General features: G+C 42.2%; 1 protein-coding gene across 4 annotated transcripts; it reads right to left on the bottom strand.

Annotated features, from left to right (window-relative positions):
- Window positions 1–459: 459 nt before the first annotated feature.
- LOC101595082 (F-box/WD repeat-containing protein 12-like) lies at window positions 460–27,684 on the bottom strand. 4 transcript variants are annotated; one of them, XM_045130883.1, is made up of 11 exons: window positions 27,577–27,647; window positions 25,071–25,141; window positions 23,558–23,595; window positions 16,102–16,259; window positions 15,565–15,683; window positions 11,088–11,297; window positions 5,412–5,570; window positions 3,378–3,588; window positions 1,970–2,148; window positions 1,763–1,890; window positions 460–921 (listed from the first exon to the last, which is right to left on the bottom strand). In XM_045130883.1, the coding sequence occupies exons 4-11, from the start codon at window positions 16,154–16,156 to the stop codon at window positions 813–815; spliced, it is 1,170 nt and encodes a 389-aa protein (XP_044986818.1). In that variant the 5' UTR covers window positions 16,157–16,259; window positions 23,558–23,595; window positions 25,071–25,141; window positions 27,577–27,647; the 3' UTR covers window positions 460–812. The 4 variants fall into 4 exon arrangements, with proteins under 4 accessions (XP_044986818.1, XP_044986817.1, XP_044986819.1 ...); XM_045130882.1 differs by lacking the exon at window positions 25,071–25,141 and having other exon boundaries at window positions 27,577–27,684; XM_045130884.1 differs by lacking the exons at window positions 23,558–23,595; window positions 25,071–25,141 and having other exon boundaries at window positions 27,577–27,668.

The following is a 27,684-nucleotide window of genomic DNA, read 5'->3' as shown; positions in this document are numbered from 1 at the left end:
AATCTGAAATTAATTAATTAATTTATTTATTTATTTATTTTGGTTTTTCGAGGTAGGGTCTCACTCTGGCCCAGGCTGTCCTGGAATTCACTATGTAGTCTCAGGGTGGCCTCGAACTCATGGTGATCCTCCTACCTCTGCTTCCCGAGTGCTGGGATTAAAGGTGTGCACCTCCACGCCTGGCTAATAATCTGAAATTTATTGTACAAATGGTTCAGCAGATGGAAAATGGGCAAATGATAATGAATCACTGTTCTTTTGCACTTCATTATCAAAAATAGACAACAGAAGCTGAGCATGAAGACACAATTTAGTTCCAGCATTAGAAAGTCTGAGGTAGAAAGATAACAGTGAGACCAAGACCAGCCTGGGGCTACAGAATCGTATCCAAGTCGGCCTGGGTGACAGTGAGACCCTACCTTGAAAAATACCCAAAATAAGAAATAAATAGGCAACAGAAACTTCTTAATTAGCTTGTTGTGAAGATTTAAAGGTAAAATCACACAGCATAGTATGCTTGGTACATAGTAGGCATCAGAGAATTACCAATTCCTCTTCCAAAGTTGATTAACATCATTCAACTTTCATATGCATGCAAACTCTACCCAAGTGAGTACATCTTCAGCTGGTAGATTTTTTTTCTTTTGTTTTTGTTTTTGTTTTTTGATGTACGGTCTCACTCTAGCCTAGGCTGATCTGGAATTCACTCTATTCTCAGGGTGGCCTCAAATTTATGGTGATCCTCCTACCTCTGCCTCCCAAGTGCTGGGACTAAAGGCATGCACCACCACGCCTGGCTGGTAGAATTTCTTTTAGCAAAGCTGAACTCTGTAGTAATATGACCTCAGAATACTTGTTCTGGTGCTTCTGGCTTCTACACCCACAATGCTCATGCTGTCACTTTTCACATGGGTAAATCCACTGTAAAGAGAAGGGATGTGCCAGGGATTAATAGCAGATAAGAACAAACGTCTAAGTAAAAGCTTTTACAAGAACACAGAGCTCAGCCTTCTCCCATCCAACCAAGCCCAGCCAACCTCTGCCATCCCCTGTTTTAGTCTTTAATGTGTGGATCTAAATGAATATGTTATGATTGGAAAACCTCAGCACGTTCTTAAGTGGGAGATCATTTCAAAGTCCCAGCAGTAGCTGTCTGAATCACAATTCTAGCTGTTTTTAGAAGCTTCTGATAGAGGAATGGTTCACTTAATCCAGGCAAATCTGGATCATCTCCCTAGAATTTAGAATTAACTGTCATCTCATGGTCAGTCTCACTTCTCCACTGATGAAGGGGATGTAAGAGGACCCAGGTGCAGTCATTTTCCATAAGGTCAGTCAACATCATGTGTTCTCTGTGAAACTTTGGACAAACTTCCACATCTCTCAGCCTGTTGCATCTGTAAGATGTGGGTGATGCCAAATGCCAAATGCATGTTTGTGTATTACAAGAAACAGCATATATAATGTCCAGCCACAGAGAACCATCTGTTTTGTTGTTTTTTTTTAAACAGGAGAGGGTGTGACCAGTGGCTTACGTTGGGGCCCACTTAGTAAGACTGGGCTTGTGACTCTAAGTCCTTGAGGCCAGAAATTTAAGACCAGCCTGGTCAACATAGCAAGGCCTTGTTTCAAAACACACACACACGGGGGGGGGGCGGGGGGGAGGGGGGTAGGAGAGGGGAGTGGGAAGAAACACTACACAAACAAAAACCAACCACTACTTTGCTACTTGAGCAGCAAATGAAGAAAAATCGTCAATTACCGAGCCCATCTGTGGGATCCACCAAGCAAATGGTAGCAGCTCTTGAGGACAGGAAATTCACTTTTCTTATTCCACACATAGACACGCAAAGAGAGGTCTAAGGAAGAGGTGATGACTCTGTCCTGGTCCTTGGAATGAAGTCAAATGAGGTGTGGATGTGGACTCTCAAGGGTAGGGAGCATATAAGGGCAGTGGTGCTGCGCTTACCACCCACATGGATGTTATGGGCTTCTGGTGATCCTGGAAAGCCACCAGCTGCAGGCCATGTGTGGTGAACAGAACCAGCTTTGACCCAGAGGCAAGGAGAATCACCTGGGATCCGTGGCCCTGCATGAGCTGTGGTGGAACCATGGTATCTGGCAAGAGGAAACTGACCAGCTGCTGTGCTTTGGGGATAAAAACACACAGATTTCATCTCTGGAACATACATGTGCCACACCCGTGATGACATGGTACACTGAAAAGAACAACAGCTTTATAGTTAGACCCATACTTGACCCTGACCCATCAGTGTTTCCTAGATCCCAAGTCCATCAGCAATCAAGCACTATGATACCACCTGCACCAGGGCTGAAATGATTCAGTGCACTATGTGCATGAAATGACTAGCACCCTACCTGGTACACAGAACCATTCAGGGAGAGGGGTTCTGTTCCTTCTTCCCTTTCTCATAGAAGGATGGGATAAGAAATGGCCACATGACATATAACATTTTCCAAAAACTATTGTCTATCATTGCCCTTTGTATTGTATAGCTTCCTTTTGACCCAAAATAAAATTACCTCTTAGGAAGCATTCACATGTTTTCTTGTATTAGACTCATCCTGTTTCCCTTTTTCCTCAGCTACTAGGAAGCTCAGATTGAAATTTATGGTCAAATGATATGAAAACAAATGAACATAATACAAAGGACAAAGTGTTAAGGATTAGAGAAGGCCTGCCAGAGTAACATGGGATTTAGGAAGGAGAGGAAGGCCTGGCTGTGGGTTGTACTTTCCTACTAAGCTAGGTGCTCCTTGGGGAAGAAATATTTGCAGTTTTTACTCATATTTGCATTCAGTGCAGAGAACAGAACCTTTTAGTCAGACAAAGAGGTAGGAATGAGTGGAAGCAGGGAGATTGGAGAGAAGGGGGATATCAGGGCATGGACAGAATTTACTGTCTGAACCCCAGGGCCACACAAAAGACCCTCCATGAAACAAGTGTTTCATCACTCAACGAGTGCATAATTGGTAGGACACTATAACCTTATGTTTCCCTTCAAGGCAAGAAAGTGTCCGAAGGGGATGTAAAAAAAAAAATCCTTGGGGCTGGAGAGATGGCTTATCAGTTAAGGCACTTGCCTGCAAAGCCAAAGGACCCAAATTAGATTTCCCAGACACACATAAGCTAGATGCACAAGGAGGTGCATGTGTCTGTAGTTTGTTTGAGGTAGATGAAGGCGCTGGCAAGCCCATTCTCTATCAGCCACTTTTTTTTCTCTCTCTCTCTCAATTAAATTAAATTAAATTAAATTAAATTAAATTAAATTAAATTAAAAAGAAAACACCCATTCTTGAAATATCAGACTGCAATGGTAGTGACCCACACACTGGCCAGCATGGGGAAACCTTACCCAGGAGGTTCACTCTATCCCTGGACTTCTCTGCCTTTAACTCGAAGGTGGTAATAACCAGCTGTGTGCTGAAGTCACTTCTGTGCATCACCATCAGCCTGGCTGCCTCAGCAGGGGCCCAGCAGGCTCTGCAGCTCAGCCTGATGGGGAGGGTAGTGAAGATAGGAGGTTTGTCTTCTGATGGATACAGCAAAGACCGAGTGTAGTACACCTGAGGAAACATACCTGCATGGTCACAATGCATGTGAGGGAGGGACATCTCCAACTCTGAGAGCTCAGAAAACCCTTCACCCCTAAGCTGACTCCTGCCTCTGGCAGGGCCTGACCAGGCAAGTTGGATGTGCTCACACATCCACACCCATGTACTGGGCCCTTCAGGGCAGCCCAGGATACCTGGGAAGTCCCTCTTCTGGCCCCTGGGTGGTTCAAAGGCTTTTCAAGGCTAAGTGCTAGCCATGTGTGGCCTAGCTGGAAACATTCTGGTGTGCCATTCCCTGTAAGGCTAGTGTAATGGATGAACAAAGAGTATCTGTTTTTTATCAGCTGTGGTCAGGGTTGTTCTGATGTTTCACAAGTCCCTCGGAATATTCCTTTCCTGTCCCTTTATGCCTCTCCTAAACCCCACCCTGCTTTTGCAGTGGCCCCATCCCATGGCATCTCAGTACAATTACCTTTTTCTTTTCTCTTGCCAAAGTTTTATTTATATGTAATCATGATCTCAGGAGAAATTCACAAAATGAAACAATAATCTCCAAAAAAGAGAATGAAGTTTCAGAATTCATCTCCCAGATTTGAAGCCACTAAGGTTACAGACACCAGAGGTAGCATGATATTAATAAAACAGTCTAAAAGTAAAACAATAAGACTGAATACAGAGCCCAGTGATATACACTCAAGTATGTGGTATAATGATGTTTGCTGACTATATCAAACAATTCAATGAGAATAGAATTATTTCTAAAGCAAATGATGCTTGAACAAGTGTACATCTATATCAACAAAAACTGTGATCTGGAATTGTAGCTTCATGGTAGTTAACATACCTGGGATGTGCAAGGCCATGGGTTTTCCATATTAGTAAAACAACAACCCCAGAAAATGCAAAGATCTTGTAATACACTACACTATCAAACATTGGACACTATAGGTATTACTATAACAACCTGGAGCTGTTAATCCTCAGGAGGGTAATGTTATTCCATAATGATGACGCATACATATGCAGGTGAGTTCACTGCTTCACACTCTGCTTGGCTATGACATCTACTTGATACTTTTGGTCATCTGTACATTTAAGCTGTGGCATCATTCAGATGTATAAGAAAAGGATATCTACATTCTACTTTCCTGCACTTTTGCTTATGCACAATTACTTTTATCTGACCACTGGCATCCCTAGCTACCAGACCCCAGGCTCAAGGTCTCTTCCCACACTGACAGCTCTTGTTCTTTCCCTGCTCTTCCATTCCACAAGACCACTGCTTTTTACTGCGGTCTGACTTCCAGTTCAGACACTGAACAGGCGCTTCATCTCTGGAAATTGACTGAACATCTCTGTGCCTGTGAGTTGTCAGAACTCTGACTCACAAGGTGTCCCTTCTGACCATGCTATATGACACACTTCACAGCTGTGCCATGTCACCTGATAGGTACCAGATATTCTGTTAGCATCTCCACTTGGCCTCTCTGCACACCTTCATCCTCACCGGGTCCTCAGTCTACCAAATGGCTCTTGAGCACTTCCACTGGGGTGTTTGTAAAACCCCAAACCTGTTCAAAACTGACCTCTGCCTTTGTCAGCAGTGGATTGGCCCTCCAACTCACAGGCAGCACAGCAGCCGATAAAGAGCAGAGTTGGTGTGAGACAGAGCTTTTTGCAGGAGGGAGAAACACTCTAGGAGCCAGTAACTAAGGCCTTCTCCTTCCCTCCTCCCAGATTTGATTCTAAGTAAGAAGGACTTGAGAACCTGCTTCATAGTCTCCAGACCCTCTAGCCTCCTCCCACAGAGCTAGGTTCAGGTTCCTAGCACTTACCTTTGGGCCCAAGTCTGAACCTTGTGCAGCTGCGCACACCCACTGTTGGTCTGGAGAGCAGTCGAGACTCACAGAAGTGTGAGGAAATGCAGTCACTTTGGAGACCACCTGCAGCTGAGGCACCATCAGTGAATAGAGGTCCCCTTCAGCACAGGCTGCCTGGAACAGAAAGGATGTGACAGTGGGAAGTACCATCATCTTCTGAAATAGCCGTGTCCTTCTCTGAAGGAGGGGTACAACTGCTTAACTGATGTACCCACCAACTGCAGTTGTCAAATGAACAGAAAGCTCAGTAATAGGGCACTGGCCTAGTACATACAAACAAGGAGGAGAGACTGAATCCCAGCACCACAAAAAGCAAACATGACTATTCAAACAGAGGTTAATAGAGATCAAATCCAGGTTCTCATAAATGCTAGGCAAGGACTGGGAAGATTGCTTAGTAGTTAAACACATTCATTGCAAAGTGACTGCCTAGGTTTGATTCCCTCATACCCATGTAAAACCAGATGCAGAGAGTGGCACATATGCATGGAATTCATTTGCAGAGGCAAGGCATCCAGGTGTACCCATTCTCTCTCTCTCTCAAAATAAAAAGTAAAAAAAAAAAAAAAAAAAAAATTAAAGAGAAATTCTAGGCAAGTGCTCCACCATTCTGTATCACTCCTAGCCCTCATCCCAATTTTGATCTCATGGCCTTGACAGGATTTTAATTCTTTTCTCTTCCCCTTCTCCTTTTCTGAGATAGGATCTCATTGTGTATGGAGCCCATGCTGGCTTCACAAGGAGCATCCTCCTCCTTCATCCTCCCAAGAACTGGGAGTACAGGCATGTACCTCCACACCTAGCTTGGCTGACAGGTTTTAAGCACCACCTCTGTCTCTTCCCCTTCTCTTTTCTATTAGAGAAAGCTCATAAAGCTCTTGGCACTCTCCCGAAATTCAAGTCACTTAAGCCCTAGTCCCAGCACAACATGGTAACTATGGTTTACTGCCTGCCACTCCTCGCCACTGATCAAGGCAGCCACTCCTCCTGGTTTTTCCAATCCAGCCTCTGATACACTTGTCAGCCTTCCCCAGTCATATGTCCTGACATCCAAACCAAATTTAGGGTCAAGGTTAAATCTTCTCCCACAGGGCAATCCCCAGACATATCCACTATGTATGGTTCATACTGCTAGCAGCAATCACCCAACCAAGAGCAGCTTGTGAGGAAAAAAGTTTATTTTGGTTTACAGGCTCCAGGGGAAGCTCGAGGAGAAGCTCACAGATGGCAGTGGAAAATGATGGAATGAGCAGAGAGTGGACATCACCTCCTGGCCAACATCAGGTGGATGACAAGAACAGGAGAGTGTGCCAAACACTGGCCAAGGGGAAACTGGCTATATTGCCCATAAGTCTGTCCCCAACAATACACTGCCTCCAACAGGCATTAATTCCCAAATCTCAGCTGGAAACCTAGCAGTGAGAATACCTAAGTTTCTCATGGGGACACCTGAATCAAACTACCACAAAGACTGTGGGCGTTTTCTCTGTTCTTACTGGAGATACAACTAGACATTATTGCATGCATTCCTGATGTGTGAGTTTACTATTAAATTGTTCAATAAGTTTTCCTAGACAGTTGAGTCATCTTAGAACTTCTTTTTTTTTCTAAAAAAAAAAAATTATTTTATTTATTTATTTAAGAGAGTGTGTGTGTATATGTCAGTGTCAGGGCTTCCTTCCACTGCAAACCCAAACATATGGGCCACTTTGTGCAACTGGCTTTACATGGGTACTGAGGAATTGAATCCAGGCTTGTCAGGCAAGCAAGTACCTTTAACCACTGACTATCTCTGCAGCCCCATCTTAGAACTTCTTAATCCTTGTAATGTAAATGTCCCATAGTTTATTTGTACATACATTTAATGGCCCACATGGCATAGCTGTTGCTATTTTGTTGGTCAGTGTACAGGAAATGGTAAATTTTCTGTTCTTCTGAAACTTCAGCTATGATCATTTTCTTTCTGTCTGAGGTCCCCTTCATTTTTTTTTTAGGTAGGGTCTCAAGTGACCCCAGGCTGACCTGGAATTCAGTATGTAGTCTCAGGGTGGCCTCAAAATCATGTGATCCACCTACCTCTGCCTCCTGAGAGCTGGGATTAAAGGGGTGTGTCACATACACAGCCCCTTTGTAGAGTTTTAAATATTTTATTTATTTAACTTGAGTGATGGGGGGCAGATAGAGAGAGAACAGGTGCATCAGGGCCTCCAGCCACTGTAAATGAACTCCAGATGCATGTGCTATCTTGTGCATCTGACTTACATGGGTACTGGGGAATCGAACCTGGGTCCTTAGGCCTCACAGGCAAGTACCTTAACTGCTAAGCCATCTCCCCAGCCCTCCTTCTTATTTTTTTTAAGTGGCGATACAACCTCCATTTTTGGCTGAATAAAGTTTTTATATGTTTTTAAACAATGTTTTACAGTACAGATTGTTTCAAGAAAATTTCAGGGCTGGAGAGATGGCCCAGTGGTTGAGGTACTCGCCTGCAAAGTCTAAGGACCTGAGTTCTATTCCCCAGTACCCACATAAAGCCAGATGCACAATGTGGCACATGTGTCTGGCACTGATCTGCAGTGGCTAGAGGCCCCTGGCATGCCTATTCTTTATCTCTCTCTCTCCCTGCCTCTTTCTCTCACTCCCTCTTAAATAAATAATCAAATAAATAAAAATAATAATTTTAAAAAGAAAATTTCAGTGCCAGGGGTGCAACCAATGAGAGGCCCTTGATGCTCCCAAAACATTACAGGCTATTTTTTTTTTTCTTTTTTGGTTTTTATTTATTTATTTTGGATTTTCGAGGTAGGGTCTCACTCTAGCCCGGGCTGACCTGGAATTCACTATGGAGTCTCAGGGTGGCCTCGAACTCATGGCAATCCTCCTACCTCTGCCTCCCGAGTGCTGGGATTAAAGGCATGCGCCACCATGCCCAGCTTCATTACAGGCTATTGACAAGATTCTTGGTTGCCCACCAGAACTAGATGATAAGACTCTACTGCTGAAGACTCCACATGCTTGGATTGAAGGTCACTGAGAAATCAAGCTGGAGCTGAGCTGGAAGCCTCTTCCCTATTGACTAGCTATTAGAATGCTGGAAAGAGCTAAGCAGCCTGTTGAGGAAGAAGTCATTCACAGTATTAACCAGCAGTGGACCCTAGAAGCTTTATTGGTAACAAGCTAGGCCAAATGTACCAACTGGTGCAATGGTGACATATCTGTTATGGGGGAAACCAACTGCTCACTCATTAATGCCTGGTACTAAAAACCTAATGAAAAACTTATGGCTGGGAAGTCATAAGTCCTGGAAGAAAACTACTACTATTATCTGGCTACAGGGGTACATTATGCCCACCAAACTGTTTATGTTAATACTATTCTCACTTTTAGTTAGAGAAACTTCTTTTAAGATAGTGGTGACCACTGAAAAGACTCAAAACTCACTAAAGTGCTGAGAAGAAATGACAGTGGCGTGTTCTGTACTGAGACATCACTAACACATCCTTCAAAGACTATTGTGGAGGAGGTGGCAAACAGAATGTAAGAGATGTAGCTCAACTGGTAGAATGCTTGCCTGGCATGTGCAAAGCCCTAGTTTTCATCCCACAAACTGAGTAAACAAGGCATTATAGTGCCATAATCCCAGCACACCTGAGGTGCAGGCAGAAGGATTCAAAGGTCAAAGTCATCCCTGGCTACACAGTGAGCTGAAGGTGGGTCTGAGATATGAGACCCTGTCTCAATAAAAAGAAAAGTGCCATACATGGTGATGTAAGCCTTTAATGCCAGCACTCCAGAGGCAGAGGTAGGAAAATCAATGTGAGTTCAAAGGCCATCCTGGCACTACAGAGTGAGTTCCAGGTCATCCTGAGCTAAAGTAAGACCCTAACTTGAAAAAACAAAAACAAAAACAGAAAAATAAGAAACAGCACAATGCTCCAGTCCAGTCCAGACCCACTACAGTCACTATGTGAACTCAAGTCCTCTGCACAGCTACTATTAAACCACTGGGTTCTTAATTTTTTTTTTTTTTTACTTTTTTATTTATTTGAGAGTGGCAGACAGAGAGAAAGAGACGGGGGGGGGGTGGTGGTGAGGGAGAGGGAATAGGTGCACCAGGGCCTCCAGCCACTGCAAACAAACTCCAGATGCATGCACCCCCTTGTGCATCTGGCTAACGTGGGTCCTGGGGAATCGAGCCTCGAAGCCTCCTTAGGCTTCATAGGCGAGCGCTTAACCGCTAAGCCATCTCTCCAGCCCAGGTTCTTAATTTTTCTTAAGCAGTTCTTCATTCTAAAATTTCCACTTGGTTCTTTTCTGAATCTGTTAGTTTACATTTTTACAGATTTCTCTGTTTGTACTTCTCTGAACAGGACAACAACCAATGTTCAGTGGCTCTGTCTAAAAGCCTGTGGCTTTCTTTACATTGTCTGTCTATCCTGCCAGTTCCAGATGCTATGATCTCATCTTTTCTCATGCAGTTTTAAGTGTGTGTTCAATGCTATATTTGAAAATAGAAACATGAGAAAAGAGGTACTGTTAACTGTCAGGAAAGGATTACTACTTACCCTACCAAGTGTCCCTCAGGTTGCAACAATGCTCAAGCCCACCCACTACCTGAGAATCTACAGGGTCCATCTTTGGATGTCCTGCATTCCAACTTTGTCCCTAAGCTGTCAAAGGTCTGCCAAGCTTCATAGAATAAATGCCTCCAGGGCAAAAACAGTTCCCAGTGATGAGCTCACCACCTTGACTTTTGAATCTCTTGGTTTAAAGTCTAGAGACTGTTCACTCTTGTTTGGGTTTTTGTTGTTGTTTTCTTTCCTCCCCCACACTTTTTTTTTTTTTTTTTTTTGAAATAGGTTCTTGCTCTAGCCTAGGCTGACCTGGAATTCACTCTGTAGTTTCAGGGTAGCCTCAAAACCACTGCAATCATCCTCCTACCTGGGCCTCCAAAGTGCTAAGATTAAAGGTGTGTACTACCATGCCCAGCCTGTTTTTTTGTTTTGTTTTGTTTTTGTTCTTTCAAGGAAGGGTCTTACTCTAGCTCAGGCTGACCTGGAATTCACTATGTAGTCTCATGGTGGCCTTGAACTCATGGCAATCCTCCTACCTCTTCCTCCCAAGTACTGGAATTAAAGGCATATGGCATGGTTTTATTTTTTTAAGACACTCTCACCAAGTTGCCAGGATAGTCTTGAACTGTCTCACCCTTTGAAGGAGCTGGGATTACAGATATATGTCACCATGCTGGCTCTTATCATTTATTTCTGAATGGAACCCTAGCAAAGTCTTGAAAACAGGGAATGAGGTTAAGAATGCAGGCAGGAAGAAAAACTGCAGACAGAAGAAAGACGAGGGCACAAATAAGCAGACAAGAATGCAAGGGCACATGACTATAAAACTCTAAATAGAGTTAATGGGTGGAATATCACCACAAAATGAGAGGTTACAAAGATAGGCTGATACTACTTGTAGAACTGAAGGGTAGAGGAGCCTACAGTCCACATGGTGGTCAAGGAGGAGTCAGAGTAGCAGGGTCTGACATGCACAAGGCCTGGCTTCAGGCTCCACACATCAGTTACCCAAGAGGTGGCTAGGCCCTGAGAAAGCTCCTGGAGCTAGGTCACTTACCAGCAGGAAGGGGCTCTCTCTGTCGCCACAGGTCTCCATTGAAGAAGAATAGGTTGGTAGGTGGAAGGATCCCAGCTCATACCCATTCTCTGCTTTCCACACCTTGATCAACCCCTGGTTGTCCACGGTAACAACCAGTTGTAGCTCAGGATAAGCCACCAAATTCACCAGAGGAGCAGGCTGAACAGAGCTGGACCACAGCTCTGTGTCCTGAAAACAACAAAAGTGATAAGTGTTACAGGAGTCTATTTACATATTACTTTCATGCATTCAACCTGCACACATTTGCCAGTGCCTTTTCTGTGCCAGACTTCACAGTACACACAGAGAACACAGGTGGGAAAGACATGGCCCTGTACTACCCAACTGTATGGATAGCAATAAAGACAGGTATGCCCCTCTCTATCACACCCTTACATAAGGCACTTAAATTCCCTATGTGAGAGCAGAGACCTCATCACTCCTCATCTCCCAAAGGGTACAACATGCAAATACTGTTATATTGGGAACTAAGTTTCAACATGAAGTTTGGTGGGCACAAGATTTTGCAAACAGTAGCATCTTTAATGACTGAATCATTTTATTTATTTTTGTGTGTTTGTGTGTCTGTGTACACACACATGCATGTGTGCACATGTGCACACCAGGGTCTTTTTTTTTTTTTTTTTTTTTTTGGTTTTTCGAGGTATGGTCTTGCTCTAGCTCAGGCTGACCTGGAATTCACTATGGAGTCTCAGGGTGGCTTCAAACTCACGGTGATCCTCCTACCCCTACCTCCCAAGTGCTGGGATTAAAGGCATGCACCACCATGGCCAGCTCCACACCAGGGTCTTTTGGTGCTGCAAATGGACTCCAGACACATGTGCCACTCTTTGTCTGGTTTTGGGTAGGTAAATTGGGAATTGAACCCAGGCCAACAGGCTTTGCAAACCTGGGCCATTAACTGTTGGGCCATTTTCCCAGCCCCTAACAAGTAAGTTTTTAAGAAAGAAAATAAAGTTGAAGATTTGCTCATGAAAGATATTCAGGTTGGATATTCAGGTTGGTAAGCTAGGCAGAGTGGCATGAAGGTTTCCCACACTAGGAACACAAGGGAGGTTTTGGCACACTATGCCTGTAGTCATACCAGTTGACTGTCTAGTTTTGTATGTTTGCTTAAACAAACAAACGAAAATATTTAGTAACATGAAAGATACAGTAATTCCACAAATAAAGTTTTATTGGAATATGATTACTCTGATTTTGTTGTTTTTTTGTTTTGTTTTGTTTGTTTTTTGAGGTAGGGTCTTGCTCTGGCCCAAGTAGACCTGGAATTCACTATGTAGTCTCAGGGTGGCCTTGACTTGAACTCACAGTGATCCTCCTATCTGGGATTAAAGGTGTGTACCACCACACCTGGCTTTTTTTTTTTTTGGTTTTATGAGGTAGGGTCTCACTCTGGTCCAGGCTGACCTGGAATTAACTCTGTAGTCTCAGGCTGGCCTTGAACTCACAGGGATCCTCCTACCTCTGCCTCCCAAGTGCTGGGATTAAAGGCATGCGCCACCACACCCGGCTTATTTTTGAGGCAGAAGTTTTACTTTAGCTCAGGCTGGCCTGACATGAGTCAGATGCATGGCTTTCAGATTTTTCTGTTTGTTTGTTTTGTTTTGTTTTTTTGAGGTAGGGTCTTGCTCTAGCCCAGGATGGCCTGGAATTCACTATGGAGTTTCAGGGTGGCCTTGAATTGAACTCACAGCCATTCTCCTACTTTTGCCTCTTGAGTTGTGGGATTAAAGGCCTGTGTCACCACACCCAGCAGCGACAGAATGGGCATGCCAGGGCCTCCAGCCACTGCAAATGCAAGCCAGAGACATGAACCACTCTGTGCATCTGGCTTTATATGGATACTAGGGAATCATTAAACTTTACTGAGCAATTTCTCCAGCCCTCGGTTTTTTGGTTTGTTTGTTGTTTTTTTTTTTTTTTTTTTTTTTGATTTTTCGAGGTGGGGTCTCACTCTAGCCAGGGCTGACCTGGAATTCACTATGGAGTCTCAGGGTGGCCTCCAACTCACTGCGATCCTCCTACCTCTGCCTCCCAAGTGCTGGGATTAAAGGCGTGTGCCACCACACCCAGCAGTTTTATTTTTTTTAAACTATTGTCTAAGACTGCTTTTGTGTCACAACAGACTTAAATAGTAATGACAGTGATTCTGGCCTGCTAAACCTAAAACATTTACTATCAAGTCCTTTAAAGAAAAAGCTTGCTAGGTACTCTCTTTGTTCAAATAAGACTTGTTCCTCTTTTTTTGGTTCTTCAAGATAGAGTCCCGCTTTAGGCCAGGTTGACCTGGAATTCACTATGTAGTCTCAGAGTAGCCTGAAATTCACAGCAAGCCTCCTACCTCTGCCTCTCAAGTGCTGGGATTAAAGGTGTGTGCCACTAAACCTGGTGACTTTCTCCTTTTGACAACTAAGGAAAGCCCCAGCTCTCAAGTCTTTTTAGACTTTTTAGACTCCTAAACATTCAAGCCTACCCATGGCCACTTACTATAGCCTATAGTCAGCTCTCTCCCTAGGGGAATGATCCCACAGGGAGTCAAGGTGATGCTGGGACACAGGCTCACAAGGTCTCTTGGAACACTAGTCCAGTGTTTCCTTTCTCCCTGCTATGGTTATCTGCTGTACTAGAGTATACTTGCAATGAACCTATCACTTGTCAGAGGCAACATCCACTTCCAGCAAACCTGGTGAACAGTGGGCAAAGAGTACCCACTTGCCAAGATATTACTTACATAACAAAGTAAAGCAGTAAGACTGGGGGGGGGGGGTGTAGATCAATGGCACAGCACTTTGCCTAGTACTAGCAAAACTCTGGGTTTAATTCCTTGCACTGTAAAAAATAAAATAATCCGGGCATGTTGGCACATGCCTTTAATCCCAGCATTTGGGAGGCAGAGGTAGGAAGATTGCATGAGTTCGAGGCCACCATGAGACTCCATAGTGAATTCCAGGTCAGCCTGGGCTACAGTGAGACCCTACCTCGAAAAACCAAAAAATAAATAAATAAAATAAAATAAAAACAAAGTAAGGCACTAAAGGTGCCTTTTATTGGTTAGAGGATTCAAAATTGTGAAATAGGGCTGGGGAAGTGGCTCAGGAGTAATGGTCTAGCATGCATCCAACCTTAGGTTTGATTGTCTACAGTGCATAAATCAGGTGTGGTGGCACATGCCTATAATCCCAGCATTTAGGAGGTAGAGGCAAAAGGATCAGAAGTTCAAGGTCATTTTCAGCTACAAAGTAAGTTCAAAACCCTCCTGGGATACTTAAGACCTTATATCAAAAAACAAAAAAAGTGACATTATCTACAGATTCTAGGAAAATACCCATTATAGGAGATTGTGCTCCATCTATTTGTGGTCCCAGGCAGAAATGGGTTTGCAGAGACCATGTGGTTCAAGTTTTAGAGACATCTTCCCTTCTCAAGCCTTAGTTTATATTTTTATTAAGTTAGCATAATAACAATGGATACCCTAGCTAGCTATAATATAGCTCAGTGGAATACTGCTTGCTTAGCGTGTGCAATGCTGAAGATTCTATCCCCAGTACCACAAAAAGAGAGAGAAAAAGAGAAAATGTGTGTATTGTCATTCATGTGGTCCAAATCAAGTACAAAGAACTTATGAACTTATTGTGGAAAAGAAGCTAGATGAAAAAAGGAATCTGGGTTTGGATACTCACACCTGTAATCCCAGTGCACTCAGGAAGCTAAGGTAGGAAGAGCAGGGGGATCACTGTGAGTGATATCTCAAAAAAGCATATGTAAAACTGAAATTGAAAACTATGTTAACTATAAGCACTAACAAAGTTTAAAATTATAATCAAATTATCAAGATTTTCAGCACAGGGGAAACCTAAAAGCTGTAATCATCTTGTTAAAACCACCCAGTGAGCCAACACCAGTCCCACTGTGGAGGACCAACCACATGACTGAGTGTGATGAAAGTGAAGAATGAGATAGCAGCTGTCATCCCAGGCACATTCCAAAACATCTTCAACACTATTACCAAAGTACGGTTCCAAAAAAGAAGCATAGCCAAAAGCCAAAAATGTGCCTTTGAGATTGGTCATACTCAAGTTTCAAGTCCATCCCAGGCAGTAACATTGTAACCTAGACAGCTTTCTGCAAAGCTCAGATTCTTATCTACAAAATGGGACTTCCACACCCCATCACAGAAATTTTTTAATTTATTTTTATTAGTTATGGATATATTTTGTATGTAAACAACACATGTTTGTACCATCCTTTCCCTCATCCCTGCCACTTTCCCAAAGGGGCCCTCCTCTTTGGGAATGCAGGTCATCCCCATGGGGATTGTGTGTTGCATCACAGAAATTTTGCAAGATAATGAAATGAGATTATGAAGTCAAAGGGCCTTTCTATGACCAAGGAAAATCTCATCCTGACCTTCTCTACCCAGGGGCCAGCTCACCTCACGTAAATCCCAGGCACGCACAGTACCATCTGAGGACACAGTACAAACCACAGATTTTGCCCTTCCATCAAAGCAATATTCATTGGATGAGATGTAGGCCAGCTGATCTACCTGTCCTATAAGAGAACAGAGACATAAATGGCCTGAGATTTGACAGCTCAAGGTCATAGAAAGGGTTTTCAGGATACCTGTTCCTCTTTCTTGGTCTTGGGAACACAACGGGCATTTACACAAAGGGCAGTACAACAGGAAACAGCTGGGCTTCACAGTTATGATCAGGTTCTACCTTCAGAACCACTCACCCACCAGCCACATGTCCTTGTTTCAGTATACTTTGAAAAAGATGTAACATTCCCTTCCTCATGGGATTAGAGTGAGGACCAAGTGACAATACAGGACAATTCAGCATGATCCATACTCAAGTGGCACTCACTTTCCAGGTCATTTGCTAGAATACCAAATCTCATAAAACTTTACCAGAGAGAGAATGGGAAGAGGGAGTAGACTGAGTTGCAACATTCCCCACCTCCGTACCTGTGTGTCCAGGAATAGCTTTGCAGATGAAGTCCTGTGGCCGCCCAGATTCCATTCGGAACTCTAGCTCAGACCGGCAGAAATAGTACTGTTTCCATGTCTGTGTGCCCACAACCACTGGGGAGGCTTTGCAAGACCAGCGTCTCAAACATAGCTGCCTGAAGAACAGATCCACAGTTCCAGCAGGATACAGTAATCTCAAATTCTGTAGCCCAACAAGCCTAGCTCTGAATCCTAGCCTTACTACTCTAAATTCAGCTGGGCATGGGGGCATAGGCCTTTAATTCCAGTGCTTGGGAAGCAGAGGTAGGAGGATCGCCATGAGTTCGAGGCCATCCTGATAGTGAATACCAGGTCAGTCTGAGCTAGAGTGAGACCCTGCTTCAAACAAACAAACAAACAAGAAACCCAACAACAACAACAAAACCCTCTAAACTCACTGTTTCTCAACTTCTTTTCCTGTAAAATGGGGATAATAACAGCAAATGAGTGCTAACATGTCAGGCATTCAGTGTTTTTATATATCTAATCCATCTCCACAACCACCTATGAAGAAGGATCATATTAGAGGTTAAACAAATTGATACATGAGCCTACTTTTTAAATATAAATTTTATTTATTTGAAAGAGAGAGAGAAAGAGAAAGAGGCATATATATAGAGAGAGAGAATGGGCATGCCCTGGCCTCTAGCCTCTGAAAACCAATTCCAGATGAATGTGTCCCCTTGTGCATCTGACTCATGTGGGTCCTGGGGAATCAAACAGGGGTCCTCAGGCTTCACAGGCAAATGCTTTAACCACTAAGCCATCTCCCCAGTCCTGAACCCAGTTTTTGATGAATTATTTTTTTCTGATGTGCTTTTATGAACATGCATAGAAAGTGCTATTTATTTTAGCTGGACGTTGTAGAGTATGAATACAATCCAGTACTCAGGTGGCTAAGGAAAGAGAATTGCTATTCTGAGGCTAGTTTAGTCCTTCTGAGTAGTCTTTGTAGCAAATTTGGGAAACAATGGGAGATAAGAAGAAAGTCTATAATGGAGGGTAGAGGTAGAAGCTAGGGAAATGTCTTGTTTGGGCTCAAGTGATCCTTTTGAGAGGGTAATAAGGCTGTAGGCTCTTGTCTATTATACCACATCTGAAGAGCCTACTTCTTTTTAGGTCTTAACTCTTTTTGTCAAGCTGCCTATTTGTCCCTTCAGTTTTATCAGTCCATCATGTCCTTTGTTGCTCTGCTGTAAAGACCTATATAGCCATGACATCTTCTGGTTAGACTGACCCATTTATCAGATAACACTCTTCTTTACCCTATGAACATTTATCAGATGACACTATTCTTTAGTGGTCTTCTTTACTGGCAGGAACATTTATCAGATAACACTCTTTACCAGTAGGAACATTTATCAGATAGCACTCTTCTTTACCAGTAGGAAGATTTATCAGGTAGCACTCTTGGCAGGTTGTGCTCACCAGTGGTGGCCACTCATTCTTATTTAAGCCAGAGTGGTTTACTAATCCTAGATCTTGCTGTTTTTTTTAGAAGCTCTGGAAATTGTCAGGTCTCTGATCCCCTACAGGATTCAGGTTACAGATGCATAAGACGACACTCAGTTATGTGTGTCCTGAGGACTGAACTCAAGAGTCTTTCAAGTCTCCTCAGGCCCTCATGTTTGCACAGGAAGTGCTTTTGACTACTGAACCATCTCTCCAGCCCCACTCAGCTCTTTTTGTTGTTGTTGTTACTTATCATGGCATATCTTTCCCCATTCTTTCATTGCTAACATAGCTACATCTTTGAATCTAAAGTATATCTCAGGACAGGGATGTAGCTCAATGGTAGAGTGCCTAACTTGCAATGTAAAGTAGTACTAGGACTAGTACCTCATAGCAAAAACAAAGCAAAACAGAGTTGGAGAGATTGCTTAGTGGTTAAGCACTTGCCTGTGAATCCTAAGAACCCTGGTTCGAGGCTCGATTCCCCAGTATCCCCGGTTTGAGGCTTGATTCTCCAGTACCCATGTAAAAGCCAGATGCACAAGGTGGCGCATGCATCTGGAGTTCATTTGCAGTGGCTGGAGGCCCTGGTGCGCCCATTTTCTCTCTCTGCCTCTTTCTTTCTTGGTCTGTCTTTCTTAAATAAATAAATAATGATAATAAAAACAAAAACAAAGCAAAGCAAAACAAAATGTGTCATGTGAGAAAAAATGTGTCTCATGAAGGCGGCACTAAATTAGACCATTTTTATTAACAAATTTTGTCAATCTCATTAGTATTTTTTTTCTTTTGTCAAGGTAGGGTCTCACTTTAGCCCAGGATGACCTGGAATTCACTATGTACTTTCAGAGTGGCCTGGAACTCACAGTGATCCATCTACCTCTGCCTCCCAAGTGCTGGGATTAAAGGTGTGTGTCACCACGCCTGGCCAATCTCAGTCCTTTCATTAGATTATGAAATTCATAACGTAGCTACTGATAAGATATATCTATGGTACTCTGCTTTTTGTAAAGGTTTTATACCTCTCCATTCCTCCAATTTCTTCATTACTGCCTTTTTGTGTTAAATATTTTCTAGTGTACTATTTCAATTTCTATTCTTCAACCATATTTTTTTGTTCATTTTTACTTATTTATTTGAGAGTAACAGAGAGAGAGAGAGAGAGAAAGAGGTAGACAGAGAGAGAGAGAGAGAGAGAGAGAGAGAGAGAGAGAGAAAATGGGCATGCCAGGGCCTCCAGCCATTGCAAATGAACTCCAGATGCATGTGCCCCCTTGTGTATCTGAATGTGGGTCCTGGGGAACTGAGCCTCGAACTAGGGTCCTTAGGCTTCACAGGCAAGTGCTTAACTGCTAAGCCATCTTTCCAGCCCCTCAACCATATTTTTTAAAGTTACCTTTCTAGTGGTTGCCTGGAGATTACAAGTTGAATCTTAAAAATGTTTAATTAACTTATTTGAGACAGGGAAATATAGAGAATTGGTGCACTAAGGCCTCTGGCCACTGCAAATGAACTCCAGATGCATGTGAACTTGTGTCCTGCGGCTTTGCAAGCAAGTGCCATAACCACTAAGCCATCTCTCTAGTCCAAAATTTAAATCTTAATGGATAACAAGCCAGTTTCAATTAATAACTTTTTTGTTTGATTTTGTTTTATAAGCCAGATGCACAGGGTAGCACATGCATTTGGAGTTCATAAACCACCACACCCAGCTTAATTAACACCAAGTTAATTTCAATAGTGTATTCATTTGTTCCTATGTAGGTCTATTTCCTTTCTAACTCCTTTATGCTATTATTGTCATAAACTATATCCTCATAAATTGTATGTCCATCAAAAGAGACTTGTAAACCAGATATGGTGGTACACAACTGTAATTCCAGAATTTGGAAAGCTGAGGCAGGAGGATTGCTGAGTTTGAGGACTGGGCTTAGTAGCAAAATCTTATCTTCAAAGAAAAAAAAGCAATGATGAGGCCTTGGGATAGATAGACTCCAACACAAGAAAGAGAATGAGATAGGGAACAGGAAAGGGACACACACAGAGAGATTTATACTTACTGCTTTATGCAGTAGGACAAAAATGTTACCAAAAAAAAAATTTATTCGGCTGGAGAGATGGCTTAGCAGTTAAGGCACTTGACTGCAAAGCCAAAGGACCCAGGTTCTATTCCCCAGGACCCATGTAAGCCAGATGCACAATGTGGTGCAAGTGTCTGGAGTTCATTTGCAGTGGCTGAAGGCCCTGGCATGCCCATTCGCTCTCTATCTGCCACTTTCTTTTTCTCTATCAAATAAGTTAATTAATTAAATTAAAAAAAATTGGCCAGGAGTGGTGGCGCACACCTTTAAAAAAGAAAAAAAAAATTTATATTACTGCTTACTCATTCACTTCTTTACTTTTAATGGTGTTATTTCTTCATGTGGACTCAAGCTCTGTCTATATTCTAGAAGTAACAACTTATGGTGCTATGGGAGTTGAGTGTAAGGAGGGTGGACATCTAGCTGGAGAAGGATGAGGAGGCCTTATGGAGTGAGGCTTTTGTATTTACAGTATGCCAGAGCTAATGCAACATGCCGCGGTTGTGCTCCAGCGTGCATTTTAGGAGGAGAATGAGGTCAGCTAGAAAATAACTGGCTCACAGTGCTATGGTTTTAACAATACAAATTGTCTCTACCATCATAATTTGTACATCTATTGAGCACCTACATGTCAGGCTCTGTTCCAGGCAATAGAGAGCTTCCAACACACTAAGTAGTTTAGTTACTACAAGGAGTAAGACCTTAATATGCTAACTATCTGGTCTTTCTACCACAAACAGCATAGTGATAGTCTTGGACAGAAAAGGTCTTTCGGTTTTTTTTGTTTGGCCTCACACAAAGTAGCAGACAACATTTAAAAACCATGAGACTTTACAAAAGAAAAAAGGAAGGAAGGAAGGAAGGTAGATAGGTCAGTCAAGGAAAGAAGGAATTGAGGGAGGAAAAAATATAATCATAGCTGAGGAAGTAGTTTAGTTAGTGGAATGCTTGCCTAACATGCACCAACCCTCAGTTTAATTCCCAGGATTGCATAAAATGGGCAAGGTGGGGCTGGAGAGATGGCTTAGCAGTTAAGCACTTGCCTGTGAAGACTAAGGACCTCTGTTCGAGGCTCAGTTCCCCAGGACCCAAGTAAGTCAGATGCACAAGGTGGCACACGCATCTGGAGTTCGTTTGCAGTGGCTGGAGGCACTGGTGCGCCCATTCTCTCTCTCTCTTTCTCTCTCTCTCTGTCTCTCTCTGCTTCTTTGTCTGTCGCTCTCAAATAAATAAATAAAAATAAAAATAAATGGGCAGGGTGGCATATGTCTATAATACTAGCACTCAGAAGGTAGAGGCAAAAGGATTAGGAATTCAAGGTCATCTTTGGCTACTAAGGAGCTTCAGGCCAGCCTGAACCATGTGAGATATATATTTAAAAAAAAGAACCTCAGGGCTGGAGAGATGGCTCAACGGTTAAGATGATCCAAGTTCAGTGCTCCAGTACCCATGTAAAGCCAGATGCACAAAGTGGTACATGAATCTGGAGTTTATTTGCAGCAGCTAGAGGCCCTGGCATGCCCATTCTCTCTCTCTGGCAGGCAGCACATGCCTTTAATCCCAGCACTCAGGAGGCCAAGGTAGGAAGATTGCTATGAGTTCAAGGCCAGCCTGAGACTACATAGTGAATTCCAGGTCAGCCTAAGCTAGACCAAGATCTTACCTCAAAATACAAAATACACATACACAAAAAGAAAGAAGAAAGCAAAAGACAATCACAAAGGATGACTATATGCTAGAATATTTATCACAAATACTATGGAATTGTATAAATTGAAAATCCATCAGTGATTTGCCTCAGACATCTGAAGACCCGACCTAAAGAACTTAGTCTGTGAATGTTGTTTCAGCCACAAACCAATTCATTTTGCTGTTTAAATTCAAAATAAAAGGAAACATATGAAAGAAAAAAAAAAACCTAGACAGACGACATGGTAACATATGACAGTCTGTGGAGGTTGGATAATATGTAGATAATTTTTTCTAACTTCTGAACTTATATGTAAAACACATATGCATGTGTTTTCTCAGAGGGAAAAATACTACCCTTACTTCTGAGAAAAAGATGGAACCAAATGTGTTGGGCCTCTTTGCTGCAAGGGCTGCCAAATCAGTTCACTCATTCAAGTTTTTTGAGAAATATATATGGCAGCACATAATCTTGTCCACTTACCTGCAAAAAAAATCATTTTTCAGAACTAAATGTTAAGTCTAGACTATGTCACCCAAATTGTAAAGATAAAGAATGAATTCCAATGAAAGTCCTCTGGCTTGAAAACTAAGATTATCTTTCTAATTAATGTAGTAGTAAAAAGCTAATAAAAAGTAATAGAAGAATGCTGTATAATACTGAAAACTAAATATTGTAAAACTGTCACTCTTGAATTCTAAAAGTATTTCAAGGCCTACTTTCCTTAAAAATTAAAACAAAGATTTCTCCCATCTTCTGAAGAAGCTTCATGTTTGAGCAAGTGTTTTCTATCATGAGGGACTAAATGGTTAACTTCTGGCTGAAAGTAAGGTGGTCTTATATTCAGCAAGTAGTGAAAAATCTCATAAGACTTTAATTTTCCCATTTCTGTTATAATGTTTGGTGTGCATGTGTGTGGGTACACATCTGTGTGTGGGTGCATATGCATATGTGTTTATAGAGGCCAGAAGTAAATGTCGGGTGTCTTTCTTAATGGCTCTCCACCTTATTTTTTGAGACAAACTCTCTCACTGAATCTGAAATTCACTGATTCAACTAGACCAGCTAGCCAGCAAGCCCCAGAGTTCCTCCTAACTCTTCCTTCCCAGCACTAGGATTACAGGCCTGTGCCATTATGCCTGACTGTTTTTTGGGTTTTTTTTAACTTTTTTTTTTTGTTTATTTATTTATTTGAGTGTGACAGAGAGAGAAAGAGATACCAAGAGAGAAAGAGACAGAGTGAGAGAGAAAATGGGTGCGCCAGGGCTTCCAACCACTGCTAACAAACACCAGACACGTGCTCCCCCTTGTGCATCTGGCTAACATGGGTCCTAGGGAATCAAGCCTCGAACCAGGGTCCTTAGGCTTCACAGGCAAGCGCTTAACTGCTAAGACATCTCTCCAGCCCAATGCCTGACTTTTATATAAGGCCTAGAGATCCAAACTCAGGTCCTCATGCTTATGTAGCCAGCTCTTTACTCAGTCATCTCCCCAGCTCTCTGATAGTTATATCTTAGTAAAAAAGGAAAAATGTAAGGTTCCATAGGAAAAATGAATTAGCAGCAAAATTTTAGTAATTTAATGATTAAAATATTTTATATTTTCAAATGTGAATGTGTTGTTTTTATATTCTATACAATCTAACATACATACTTATATTGCTATGCTATTTTACCAGGGTAGAATTAAACATCATTTCAGTTGGGCAGAGTGGTACATTCCTGTAATCACAGCACTCAGGAGGGTGAGGCAGGAGGATTAAAATCTCAAGTAGCATGAGATATAAAGCAAGTTTAAGACTAGTCTAGATACATAAGTGGGACCCTATTTCAAAGAAGCAAAATAAAAAGAAAGGGAGGGAGAGAGGGAAGAAGAGAGGGAGGAAAGAAGAAGAGAGACAAGGAGGAAAGAAAGGACAGAGAAAAAGGAAAAAGAGAAGACAGGAAGAAGAAAAGTAATTTGATAATACTTTGTTTATCTTCTGTGAGCCAGCTGTATTCATCTACTGTACATCTCTGCCTTGAATGTGGTATCATCTCCCATCTGAAAGTCTTATGTAACTAAGCAAAGATAAATTTGCTTGTAGGGACCAAGGATAATCTTCTGTATACACTCAACAGAGCTAGAAATGTGACTAACACTTAGAAGCCTTTTCCAGGGCACCCATCACTCTTGCTCATCCTTCACTCACCTCCACAGTTCCTTGGTCCTAGAAACCTCATTCCAGACCTAGAACAAGTAGGGAGAAAAGACAGTATCTAGTCAGTCAACAGGCACCTAGTACCAAGCCTGGCAAGACATTTGGAAGGGACAAAGAGCAAAACTAGCTCTGGTCCCTGCACTTAGAACACTCAACCTGGAGTACTGGAAATTACTAGGCAAATAAAAACACTTAAATGAGTAAGAAAAGTGATTACTGACCAAGTTTTAAAGGAAAATGATTGAAGCAATGTAGGTAAAGACAGAACATATGTGCAAATATGATTCTTAAATGAAGCTGAGTAATTTGTCTCAATTAGAACAGTAGGCTCTGGTTAGAGAAAAATAGGAAAAAAGAGTTGATGGTGGTGGTTTCAACCAACTCCCAAAAGCTCTAATAGAAAAAAAAAAAAAATGTGAGAAGCTATTGAGAATCTTGAATATGGGAGCAACATGGTCAAAATGTGGTAGAAAGATCACTTTGGTTAATGTGAGAAGGATCAGAAAAGTTTTCAGATATTTTAAATGAATGCTGCAGCAATAAGACGTCCAGGGGTATCAAGATGATAGAATGGGAACAGACTCCAGTGGAGGGTACTATACAGGCTCTCACAGCTGCCATCTGCAGAAGTACCTGCAAGAAGCTCAGAATGTCCTGGTATGGTGGCACATGCCTCTGATCTGGCACTTGGGAAATAGAGGCTAGAAGATCAGGAGTTCAATATCAGCCTCAGCTACATAGAAAGTTCAAGGTATGCCTGAGTAACATGAGTAAGAAATCAGTAAGCTCAGGATGGCTCTCATGAGGGATAGGAATCAAGGTACCGTACCTCTCTCTGTCTCAGGCCCAGTCCTGCCTCCTGTACTTTCTGACTTCAGCTAAGCTGCCTTGGGCACTAGAGCCTAGCCAACGTCAGTGGGCAACTCTCTAAGACCTTAGTTGGCCCATCCCCTCTGTAGCAATGTGTATTTCCAAACTCTAGCAGGACCAACCACAACTTTCTCTGAGGCCAGTTCACATACTTGCTAGATCAAACATTTCTCAACCTTAAGGTTTTCTTTGCTGAATGTGATAGCACATGCCCATAATCCTAGTACTTGGGAGGTGAAGGCAGGAGGATCTGGGGTTCAAAGACATTCTCAGCTATGTAGCTCATTCTTGGTTAGCATGGAATACATGCAACTTTGTCTCCAACAGCAACAACAAAAAAAGTCAGGCAGGAGAAGATGGCTTAGCAGTTAAGATGTTTGCCTGCAAAGCCAAAGGACTCCAGTTTGATTCCCCAGGACCCATGTAAGCCAGATGCACAAGGGGTTTCATGCATCTGGAATTCAGAATTCATTTGCAGTGGCTGGAGGACCTGGTGTATGCATTCTCTTACTCTCTCTTTCCCCCCTAAGATAAATAAATAAAATATAAAAAAGTCTTTTTTAGCATATTACTAGTTCAAAGCTAACAGAGAACTATAATGCATAATACTCACTACAAAACAAATGCTACCTACCTCTGAGGATCTTTCTTTTAGATACTGGCTTTCACAGTGACCTGTAGCAGATTACTCTCACTTCCTTTTACCTATGGGTAAATTATGACCACAAAAAGTTGGTGCTACCAAAAGGTATAAGGCACTTTTTTTTTTTCAAACTCTAGGTTACCCCTCACTTAATTCTGATCCAGCCAAGTACATGACTCTGTGGTCACCTTGGACACCATGTGATACCTTTACAGTTACTGTTATAGACTTGGAGTCCTGAGGTGCTTGATGATTAACTACCACTGGCTGACAAGCATCCAGGAGAGACTGGAACCCCTTCCTGACCTTCCCATCAGTGATTATGTGCTGTTAAATGAAGCATTGGCCCAATGTTAAATTTAAAAGTAAAACAGAAGTACAGATGGTTCCATAAAGGAAACCCATTTATCCAGGCACTTTACAAACTGCCAGGTCTTTAGCAGTCTATGGTACCCAGAGTAGACCCTCCAACCATAATTTTCAATAGGTCTTGGGTCTGCAGGGGTAAGACAAGAAGGTATGGATTACTGGGAATGAGGTTGGGGGAAAAGGTTTTAAAAGATACTTTAATAAAGACAAAAAGTGCCTTATATTTGTTAAATTTGTTAACTCATGTTTAGAGGAAGAAGGCATTTACTTGTTCAGTTTGTGTCTACAGCAAATGAGCTTTCAGGGAAAAATATTATTCTTGGTATATAAACCAACAGTTCCATTTCAAGGTTATCTTCCATTTTTCTACACCCTCTATTTCCTTTCCTCCGCTACTTCCTAATGGCCGACAAAAAGAACAAGTTTCAGATCATACTTCAAGTTGTATAGGTGACAGCAAGTTGTATCTTGCTGAAACTTAATGAACTTGAGAAGTTCCTTCACCATGGAAAGAACAAAACAAAACAAGTTCAAGAAGTGTACAAGGATAGCAAGGAGGAGAGCTCCCAGCATTCAGGAGGCTAAGGCAGGACTGTCACAAATTTGAGGCCAAAGTGGACTATGCATTGAGTTCCAGGCCAGCCTAATCTACAAACTGAGATCCTGTCATAAACAAGTTTGCAACTAAACAAAAACACCAGGTAGAAAAAAACTGGTTTAAACTATGGCAGCAACAAAAATCAATAATGGCAGACTTGGGAATGTAGCAGCGAGCAGAGTGCTTGCCTAACATACATGATTCCCTAAGTTTGATCTCCAACACTTCATAAACTGCTCATAAATTCAGCACTTGAGAGGTGGAGGCGATGACATGTTTGGCTATTTAGTTTGCAGCCAACCTGAGCTATATGTGACCCTGTTTCAACAACAACAACAAAACCAAGTAAGTAAAGGCCATGGTGCCCATCAATCCAAACAACAACAACAAAAAGAAACTAAATAAAGTAAATAAGTAAATAAAACAAACAATAAAGTATGTATTGGTACCCAGGCAGTCAGATGCCTTTTTCTCCAGTAACCAGTGAGAAAAACATATATAAACATATATATCTATATGCACATATAGATACAGATTTTTTGACAATTTTATATATGTATGTAACATTTTGATAATATCCACCTCCATGACCTTTCTTGTTTCCCTCCTACTCCTGCATAGTCACCCTCTCATGTCTTTTTTTTAGTGACCTAATGAGCTTAATTAGGATTGCTTACATGAAAATGGGTGAGGGGTTATTTACGAGAGAATGGGCAGCAAATTACCAGTGGCTACATCACTGAAGAAAATGTCTGTTTATCCCACACAGAAATTGTGTTTTTATGCCCATGGTCTGATTAGAAGCCTGAAGAATTAAGTGATGAGGAATGGGAAGATATTTAGTGATAGATTTTGCTTGCCTAACATTCTCAAGGCCCTACATTAATTCTCACTCAATAACATGCAATGGGTGTGTGTGTGTGTGTATTGACCTCCAACACTTCATAAACTGCTCATAGACTCAGCACTTGAAAGGTGGAGGCAATATATATGTGTATGTGTGATGACATAATTGAAGCCCCAACCTATCAGATGAGTTTGTAAAAGCAGATCACGTTACGTTTAAAGATTTGAAGACTGAAAAGGGGCATAATGACTGCAACTCAGAGGTTCTGACTAAATTTGACAAGACTGGAATGAATATATTGATATTGTTTTGTGTAACTTTTGTAATTGTAAAAGTTTGAAACTGTGAAAATAAAGTGTACCATAACCAAAACACATGATATTCCAATAAGGATGATGAATATTAATATTTTTGTTAAATGACGTTTTAAGTTCTTAAATTCATTTGCTCAACAAATGTTTATCGAAGGGACACTAAATTTCAAGGAATATACTGGGTGTCAGAGATAAGACCCTAAAAGACAAAATCAAATCCCTCTTCAGTCAAGAATATAACAGGGAAAAGTTAGACAAATACACTGACAGGAGGCCCAGCGGGGAGCCGGCGGAGCGCCGCCAGCGCTGGCCAGAGGACTCAGCTGGCCCAGGAGCTCGCGGCCCCCAGGCTCCGGGCACAGGGCTCACCTTGTTCACCTGCGCGGCGCACAGCAGGTCGCGCGCCTCCAGGAAGGAGAAGACGTGCAGCAGCTCGTGCGGGCCCAGCTGCCTGGCCATGTCCCTGCGCCCGCTACC

Source organism: Jaculus jaculus, chromosome 12, assembly GCF_020740685.1.
Source record: "Jaculus jaculus isolate mJacJac1 chromosome 12, mJacJac1.mat.Y.cur, whole genome shotgun sequence".
NCBI lineage: Eukaryota > Metazoa > Chordata > Mammalia > Rodentia > Dipodidae > Jaculus > Jaculus jaculus.
This window is presented reverse-complemented; position numbering and strand designations above follow the sequence as displayed.

Excerpts from the sequence above, each read along its gene's own strand:
- LOC101595082 (XM_045130882.1), bottom strand. The coding sequence starts at position 27,666 with ATGGCCAGGCAGCTGGGCCCGCACGAGCTGCTGCACGTCTTCTCCTTC. Across the intron at positions 5,571-11,087 it reads GAGAGAGCCCCTTCCTGCTG|GCAGCCTGTGCTGAAGGGGA; the intron begins GTAAGTGACCTA and ends TTTCTGTTCCAG. Across the intron at positions 922-1,762 it reads GGATCCCACAGATGGGCTCG|TGGATTTACCCATGTGAAAA; the intron begins GTAATTGACGAT and ends TTCTCTTTACAG.